This window comes from Pelmatolapia mariae, linkage group LG12 (genome assembly GCF_036321145.2).
Source record: "Pelmatolapia mariae isolate MD_Pm_ZW linkage group LG12, Pm_UMD_F_2, whole genome shotgun sequence".
Classification (NCBI taxonomy): domain Eukaryota; kingdom Metazoa; phylum Chordata; class Actinopteri; order Cichliformes; family Cichlidae; genus Pelmatolapia; species Pelmatolapia mariae.
Window position 1 is genome coordinate 25,541,054 of NC_086237.1, and position 9,768 is coordinate 25,550,821.

The window sequence follows — 9,768 nt, forward strand, 5'->3', positions numbered from 1 at the left end:
ATAGTAAAAATAGTAATAAAGTTCACATCTTTTAGCACATAAACGGTGAAACCTAATATGTTTTTTATCATCATTGCAGGTCAGTAACAGTAACTGTTACAATGATTTATTTTTACTTTATTTATTTATTTATTTATTTATTTATTCTTTCTTTTTTTTTGGGGGGGGGGGGGGGGGGGGGGGGTGAATGGCCAAAAGCAATGTCACACATGGTCTGTTAGTGGCCAGAAAGGCAATTTAATGACAAAATAATCCCTGCAATCACCAATAAAATGATCAAAATTTATATTCCAGTATCTGTGTGCTTCTGTGTGCATCCTCATTAGCAGCAAGATGTACTAACCACATTAGAGTGGTTTTTGTAGGCACACTTTCTACACCTGGTTCAAGGGGCTGCTGTTCCGTTCCTTTCACGCATCCTTTATTCCCCATCACCGACTGCTGGTTCCTTGTGTGTTGCTGTCAAAAGAAGCATATTCCTCCGTTGCTTTGGCATGTGGGATATTGCTGTGGTAGTTTTGGTGAAGCCAAAGACAGACAACAAAATCTTCCTCTGTTGCAACTGGAGGAGCTGAGGAGGAAGCTCTGGGTTGTTTCCCCTGTGCCGGTTTTCATCTGAGGAGTTCCTCTGCCAATGTGACCGAAGGAAAGACGTTGTCCTCGGAGCTCCTCCGTCAGTTGGAGTCTGAACCCCATGCCTTTTTTACTTCCTGAGAACTTCCAGTGTTTTCATCCAACATGCTATATATTGCTTTATTCTGGTGTAGGTTTTATCTCCACTTCATCTATAATCCTCCTATCCTCACACCTTGGCCTCCCGTGCAGGTTTGTAAGGGTGCACAGCAGCTAAAAGATCTCCTTTGTTATAAAAAAGTCAAAAGTAGATCTCAGGCTGCTAATGCAGGAAACTGCATACAGGGTGACCCCTAGTTTGATACCAGTGGGTACTGGATTGTGGTGCAGTCTCTCTTCAGTAGTGGGACCCACATGGTTTTCCTTTCATGGCGGATCCACTGAGTCGCCGGCTCCTCGGTCTCAGAAAATGCTCCTATGTTCTTTTTTTTTTTTTTTTTTTGGGGGGGGGGGGCTCCACCTCCATGCCCCCCAACCCCAATCCTCCCCCAAAGAAGAGGATTCGGGCACTGGCTAGAACTCAACATCAGTGGTGATGCAGTCAGCCTCTTTGAAGATTGTCCCCTCATCTTCTGGAGAGGAGGTTTCTTCATCTTGGGCAGATGTATTTTCTTCAAGGGCAGAGGACTGCTTGCTGTCCTTGCTCTCTGACCAGATCATATAGGCAGTGCTTGAAGCAGTGATGATCTAATTGCCATATTGTCAGAATAAATGATCTGGAAGCTGTTAGGCTTACTTACAGCAGTAGCTCTGTCTGCACCTGCATAAACTCCAGGACACGTTTACAAATAGTGTTTGTTGTTGTTAGCGCTCCAGCTGCAGGTTTGAACTCTGCAAAATGTCCTGTGATTGGGTTTTTTTTGTTTTTGTTTTTGTTTCTAGATATTTTGGGTATGGTATCTTTTGATGAAAAATACAAGAGTAAAAGTGCTTTTAACATGTGCTTCAAAGCTAAGTTTGACTGGGAACCTCAAAGCTCAATATCCTGCATCCACAGAAATTCACTGCAGCCTATGTAATGTTTGAATTTATTCCAGTCTATCTTGCAAATACATGTTTGTACTGCAATGTCATGCACAAACACAAACTATTAGATCCTTAAGATCAAACCTATGTCAAAATTGTTTCATTATTTTGGTCCATTGGAGTGTGGTAGGCCATCAAAGGCCGCTACTAGAAACTCAGAATATTACATGAAATTGCTTGCTTGGCCAAAAATGGGTAAATGATGTAATTTGGTAAAAAACATTAAAAACTACAATTTTCATGTGTTGAGTTTAGAATGAAAGCAATTTTACCTAAATCGCATGATATAGTACTGTCAGTAACAAGGAATCAAAAAAGGTGGTTATAATGGGTTTCAATTGGCCAAAAATGGCCACGATAGAGCCAAGAGGAACAATTTAGTGTATAGTGAATATTATTGACATTATTAAGGAGCTGATGTTGAAAATTAAAAAATCTGAAAGAAATACACACCTTTGGGAAGTTTCATTCCATTTGCATTAACAGAACAAAAATGGTTGAAAAAAGAAAAGTGAAGTGGCCAAAAATGGCCAGGATAGAGTTCAGAGGGTTAAGCTGTTGCAACATGGCAAACTGAACCTCCCCCACCCTAATTCAGATCTGGCGTTTGGAACTATTTTGGTCTTCATGTGAAGTATGACCCTGAAGGTAAGCGCGTCATGGACAAAAGTAAAACCGTATGTCGGATGTGCCACACAATGCTCAGTTACATTGGTGGGAACTAGTGCTTAGCGCAGATTGCTCGTTATCGTGTTGACGCAGTCCAGCCCCACACACGGGGCGATCCGCGGTAGCTCGTTAATGGAGATTTGCCGTGTTGTGGCGTTAACGTCATTTCAGATTAAGCTGACAGCACTAGTGGGAACACAACGAATATGACTGCACATTTACTCCGACATCATCTTAGTGCAAAGACAAGTGGAAGCAGACAAAAACAACAAGCACGCATGCTACAGACTTTACCCGAGCCATTTAGACAGCCGTTAGCACATGATTCTCCTTATGGGGACCTGATATGTTTAATATGCTGCTGAGAATACACCCCAGAAGAAGCGTATAGTATAGCTTTTATTTTGGAAAGAGCCATTTCTCTGTAATAAACTCTCTTTTTCCAAAGATGAGGGATTTCTCCATCAGATAGATTTATTTTTTTATTACTTTGTTGTTTCAGCAACATTAAATTTAAAAACTGTACTTTTGAGTTAAAATATATATTTGTAATTTTAATAAATGACAAAAAGGCATGAACATTTTGTTGTATCGAAAAAATATCGAACCGTGACACCAAAGTATCGAACCGAACCGAACCGTGAATTTTGTGTATCGTTGCACCCCTAATATATATATATATATATATATATATATATATATATATATATACATAGATAGATAGATAGATAGATTTGGTTTATATTTTGCTTCAGAACAACTATTTCAGGGCAGTTTTGGAAGATGATCTTCATAATGGCTGCTGTATATGGAGAATCTCTGTTTCAAAATACCATTTGGAGAAATGACCTTGTCATGACTGAATAAAGATCAGCGGTGTGGACTATGTAGAGTGTGATCTGGACAATGGAAGACTATTGAACCAGCTGGTAGCACTGGTGCTTAATTCCTAAGCTTGTATCTCCTGTTAAAGATATAGCCGGCTTTTGGCTCAGAGGGGAAAGAGACTAATTATTATTGAGTGGTGCTGATGCTCTGATCACGGCTCCAACCTCGGGCACATGAGTCAGCTGGAGTTCAATACTTCACGACATAAAGGCAAATAGGTTATGGTAGAGAGTAAAAAAGAAAAAAGCACCAGGAACAGGGTAACCATCAGGTCTATTACTCTGTCCCAGTTTTCCTGCTTGAGACATGGATACTGAGAATGATCTTAATCAGCGGGGAGCTTTGACCTACTACATGATTACATACTTTTTTCTTATCTATTTCTTTATTTATGTTTTTGCTGCTGGCTTCTACATCTGAATATTAAGTATTTTTTTTCTCTACAAAGACAACTCATTTAAATGCTAATTATGTTCTAAACATAAACCCAGTGATAAACATTGATTTTTAAATATCCATGCGATTAATCAACAGCGATATTAGAATTGTAAATGCTGATAGTGAGACGTGTGCTGCCATAGATATTATATTCAAACATTAACATTTAACATTTAACATTTATTCATCCCAACACAGGACTGGTTCAAATACACAAATAGGGATCAATGATATTATATAAGGCTTGAAATGCGAGCCGTGTGTAATGCATGTCTTAAGCCCCTTTAGTGTGCTAGCTAGCTGCTGCAGTACTGGAAATCTAAGTTATAGATCAAACCATGTGAAAAAAGCAGGTCATAACAAGCTCTTCAATAAGTGGAATGAATTTCGATCAATAACAAACCACAACAGCTGAACTCTATGCCGCGTATTCTCTCTCTCTCTGTCTCTAACACTCTGTCTTTTCCTCTTTTCATCGCTCTGCTTGTATTTTTTTCTTTCAATAAAAATGACACAACACACTTTAATGTACCATTTTATTATCTGAAATGGGTAGTTCGGTAAATATGCATACATACAATTAGGATACACAGGATATGTGAAGAGCATCAAAGTCTAGTGACAGAAAACAAAAGCAATGACAGAGTGAGCAACAAATATATATATATATATTACAGCTGAGACGTGTTCATTGAGTACAATGAGGGAATAGGTGTGAATCATACTTGCTTTAAAATTCCTTATTCAATAATAAAGTATTAATAGAAGATGGACTGACTCAGTACAGTCATATCTTGGCATATTCATACCTTAGTCTTGAAACCCTTTAATGCATTTTTGGAGGGGTGATTTTTCTTTTATAGATTTATATTAAATGTGACAGAACACAACTCATAAAAGCTGGGAACGAGATCAAACAAGGCATTTGCAATGAAGGTATATCTATCATTTATGTCTATGACAGATAAGCACTGTAGATATAGGTCAGTTGACATATGATCAAGCGTGGGGGCTGCATTAATATATATGAGCTACATAGCTAAAGAAAAATTCACTGAGATGTGATGTGTAGCCATAGGACTGCAAAATGCTTTATTATATACATATAACAAGAAGACTGCAGTACATATTTTATATTCATGCCAGTATGTTTAAAATCAGAAAACACATCACTAAGGGAAGCAGAGGTTTGCCTTCAGCCATTCCAGCGCTGGCACCTACTGCCAGATCAAGATCGCCTGTTTTTCCTGAGAAGCAGAAGACCGATAAGGAACGAGTATCACAAACATTTGTCTCTTTGCATTTATTTTGATTTGTCACCAGGCTGTACCTACCTCTGGTCAGATCCATGGACCTTATATTAACCCAGAAGACTGTGCGTTGCTGAGCTACGGTGGCCCTGCAAAACCACAGAAGTACTTTTCCATGCTGAGACACTGCAGTTGGTTCATTTCAAAAGCTTCAGTTTCTAAAGACAAACCATTACTGAACAGCCTAATATATGTATATATATATATATACATATATATATATATATATATATATATATATATATATATATATATATATATATATATATATATATACATGCAAAGCACAATTTGGATCTACACAGAAAACCTAACAAAGTATATTTGTCTTACATGAAGTAGACAGGACTTGCACAGTTAGGTGGTATCCAGCTGTACACAGTGCTGTTGCCCTTGAGATTGGTGTTGGAGTGAGTGACAGCACCTCGAGGATTATGCGCGCACTGTGAACAATAATCGGAAATTGCTGTTAATTCTACTCTCCTGATTTATATCCATATATTCTCTTCTACTTATCAATTCCAATGTTATGTCACCAGTCACCAGTCTATCACGGGGCGAGCAGAAAAAGAGAAACAGACAACCATTCATGCTCACAATCCCATCCCATCCAATCCAGTCGTCCCACAGTCCAATGTTTTTGGACTATGGGAGGACCCACACAAGCATGGGGAGAAACTCCACAGAGAAAGGCCCCAGTTGTCCAGTAGATTCAAACCTAGAACCTTTATGTTGTGAGGCAACAGTGCTATCCACCACACCACCATGCTGCCCTCTTCCAGTTTACTTAAGCATTTGTTTCTTGGGAACAATCTTATTTATTGTACTTTTGGCATCTGTAACAACATTGTGACTATTTGCAGCTCAGGTTTCAACATAGGCTTAACTGAAAAATGCACCTGAAGGAATTTAGTGTCTGGAGGAGGGCGCTGCCACGTCCCCAGAGCGTTGAGGCCTCCACCTGTTCGAGCTTCCAGAAGCACTCCTCTGTATTTTGGTCCAACGATGGTCACTGCAGTTAGCACAACAAAGACCTCAGTGTTTATATATATAAAAATAAACAGTAGTTTATAATTTCAAATGTAATATTTAGCTCAATAATGGATAAACTCTTTATATTGTAATTTTTAGAATTTAGGGAAAATATATATATTTTCTTTCCCTAAAAAAATATGTATGTATAATATATATGTATGTATTTCCTAATATATAAAATCCAAAAGCAGAGTCGAGTTTATAAAGTTTGTCAGACTTCTACAAAAAATATGTTCATCTCTAGAAGAAGTGAAGAGCATCTTACCTGTAATGGGCTTCCCTGGCTGAAACACCCTGGCATTGGTGAGAATAGTGTAGGGTGCTGGTGAAGGCTGTGGCAGCACCCCAGAGTGGCGAGGTAACATATCCTCACAGGCACCGGAGGGAGCACCGTTGGGATAGCCGTTAATAAAACAGAACATCTGGAGTATAAGCAACCCAGGCCAAAGTAGCTCCATCACGCTGAATGAGAAGCAATCACTGTGCAAACAAAACTATGAAGCAAGCCGTGTGTGATTATACCCTGGAAGGAGTCAGGGGATGGAGTCAGAAATACTCCTGCTGAGTCACACAACCGAAAAAATTACATTTTCTATAGCTATTACTTACTTAATCATGCTCTCTCTCACAAAGCTCACATGATTTCTTGAAAAGATGTTGTGATATTTCTGCAATTTAAGGCAGAACAAATTTTCTGCTCTCAAATACACAATACTGTGTCCAAATGTTTGAGGCTTTTTTTTTTATCTCTCATTTTTATTTTTATTTTTTATATATATAATTGAAATAATCATAAAGTTTGGTGGTTTATAAATAACAGTGGCACACCGCTGCGCTGGTTATTACTATCACCTCACAGTGAGCTAGTTCTGGTTTGAACTGCCAGCTGCAGCATTTGGTTTTCACTTGGTGTTTCAGGTGCTTTTCACCATCCACAGAAATAGCTGCCAAGAAAATTGGCGATTCTAAATAGGTCGTTGGTGTGTAATGAACATGAATATGGGTCTGTCTCATTTTTAGTGGGACACCTGCTCATCCTGTGATGCTTGACAGGATAGGTTTAATACTTATGACAGTAGGAGAAGAGTGAAAGAGGCAAACAAGAGCATGTATGTTGATACTCTGCAGTTAGAAACCTCGTCCTACTTCAGAAACATGCCCCATACTTTTTCTTTTCTTTTTTTTTTGAGGTGAGGGATTCAGAAGACAACGGGCTAAAAGTCAAAAACCAAACAAACTCGCCCCCCAAGCCCCTCAAAGCTTCACAAAGACATCATTGATTTCCTTGCTTGAATTAAACCCCAATGAATATTTATAACATTTATGAGGGCCAATATTCTACCACTTAAAACTGGTACTATTTTATATTTTTTATCTTAGAAATAAATTCAAAAGAACTTTATGAAACTAAAAAAAAGTACTTTCATAACTTGGGTATATAATATTTACTTGTGGCGGACAAATGAATAATAAATGAATAAACAATAAATGATAATAATACTATTAATATGAATAATGAGATAATGATAAGATCAACTCAACCAATTTCCTGTTGTCTTTTATACGTTTAAAAAGATGTTACATACACACTGTGTTAAACCGCACGCAAAAGTACTGCTGTTATAATTAGCAAATAATTGGGAGGCAAGAACTTCTATCAGCTTAGAGTGTTATACAACCCCTTTGATCTTTTTCAGTTTTTCTTAAAATGAGTTGGAACTGAGCTTCTATGAAGTTGACAAAGATGTTTTTATTGTCAGTGTTCTTAACAATGTTCTTAACATCAAAGATCGCAAGCTTTACTTTTTTATTAAAAAAACAAACAGATGCATGCATAAACAGTATCAAACATAAAGAATTTCTTAAGTTAATGTGTGATCTTTGTATTGAGGGATAGTTTTTCATTTGTAATAATAAAAGTTTAATGTATTCTTCTATGTGTACATAAAAAAGCGCTTTGGGTTTCACACTTTCCTGAGAACATCTTATTCCACTATATATGCTCACTGACCTTCTCACCTGCTTAAGTTTACATTTTACTTGGTCAAGATGAGCTTGTTTAACATTAATAATGAGATTAAACATTTAAAAATGTATTAATTTAAGAAGTGTTGTAGTCTTATCTCTCTCTTTTTTGGCTGACTCACTTCTTGTTTAATGATAATGTTTTTTTGTTTTTTCATTTTTCACCTGACTAATGCATTGCTGATGTGTGTGTAATAAGGTATTAATGTCAAATGCAATGTTGTGCTGCAGTAGTTTAGTTAATCTTTTAACTAAACTATATAACTATTAACTATATAAATGAAATAAAATGTAAAATAAAGTTGAGTTTAATTGAATTGAATGGGTTTATAATGTTTCTAGGGTGTGATATAACTTGTTATGGTATTCAAGTCAGTGAAATACATTCGGGTAAGGTGACCATTTTAATAACAGCATCAATAAAAAGTGATGTGCAGTGTAATCAGATAAAACCAAATTACAGCCCATCATTTATCATTCCTGTTCTCAGAACTGAATTGAATTTGGCAGCTTTAAGCTAATCGTCCACTGGTTACCTTTGACCGCACATTGTGATAAGATGCCTGAATATGATGTGGTGTCTAATGGCTTTATCTAAATTAAAGACCTTTCTGGATACACTACAGGGTTTTATGTAAGTTTCATAGAATAATATTTCCCTGGAAAGATTGAAGTTACAGACCTTTGATATAAAATGAGGCCAGAAGAACGGCAGTAAAAGAAGAGCAGTAAAATGCAACCTAAAATAATTTGGTACTTATGTGTCTTCTGATTTCCACCAGTGTAAAATAAAGAGGTGCCACAATGTAGTAGTGTTGCTAAGGTTGCATGAAGGAAAGTCAGCTGTTGGTAAACTTACATCCCACAGAATTTAAGCAAGAAAATGCCCCTCAGTTAGTGAGTCGAAATAAACAGTGATAAGGAGACGGTCATGACAAAATCTGGATACAGCAGAGTCGGTAGATGCATGGTAGATGCATCTAATTCTGCCATATGGGGTGTTCTAACTTTAGGCAAACCAAAACAGACAAACATATGAAATAACACAGACAAATTGTTTGCTAGGACATGTTGTGTTTAGCTTGTTGTATTACAGCTTAGAAAAATGGTCCAAACTGCCGTATTTTCAAAGCACAATAGAACCACATCATGGCCACACGGGCATCACATAATGGTTTGAATGTCCTGAAATGTAACGTCAAACACTGTAGTGTTGCTTGTGATTGAAAAGAACCTCCAGAAAAGGGTAATAATCACATGCTTTGAAAATACAAAAAAGTATTTTCTTGTGTGCACCACTCCTCTACCAAGCATTGTGTGCATTTCTCAGTCTTTGTTGTGGTTTCACAAGCTTTCCGCATAAATAGATTGCCTCTAAAATTACCCATGAGTAGTTTGGTCACAGAAGTATGGTTACAACCAAAATGACAAGCAAGATTGCCTCTGTAAATCCCAGTCCTACACACACACACACACACACACACACACACACACACACACACACATATATATATATATATATATATATATATATATATATATATATATATATATATATATATATATATATATATATATATATATATACATATATATATAAATATTCTAATTGTTGTTGTTTTAATGTACTTTATACTAGAAACTAAATGCCAATGAAATGTTTATCTTAAAATAAGCCTCCCTTAACATAGCAGGTGAGGCATTCTCTCCTCTGAAAAAAAAAACACAGCACAGCATGTTTAAC

At 37.0% G+C, this 9,768-nt stretch overlaps 1 protein-coding gene across 1 annotated transcript; it reads right to left on the minus strand.

Moving 5' to 3' along the window:
• Positions 1-4,791: 4,791 nt before the first annotated feature.
• Positions 4,792-6,457, minus strand: LOC134638400 (putative defense protein Hdd11). Its single transcript, XM_063488960.1, has 5 exons — positions 6,265-6,457; positions 5,864-5,976; positions 5,298-5,407; positions 4,989-5,053; positions 4,792-4,901 (listed from the first exon to the last, which is right to left on the minus strand). Exons 1-5 carry the CDS (start codon positions 6,455-6,457, stop codon positions 4,792-4,794), a joined length of 591 nt encoding a protein of 196 aa, XP_063345030.1.
• Between the last annotated feature and the right edge of the window lie 3,311 nt (positions 6,458-9,768).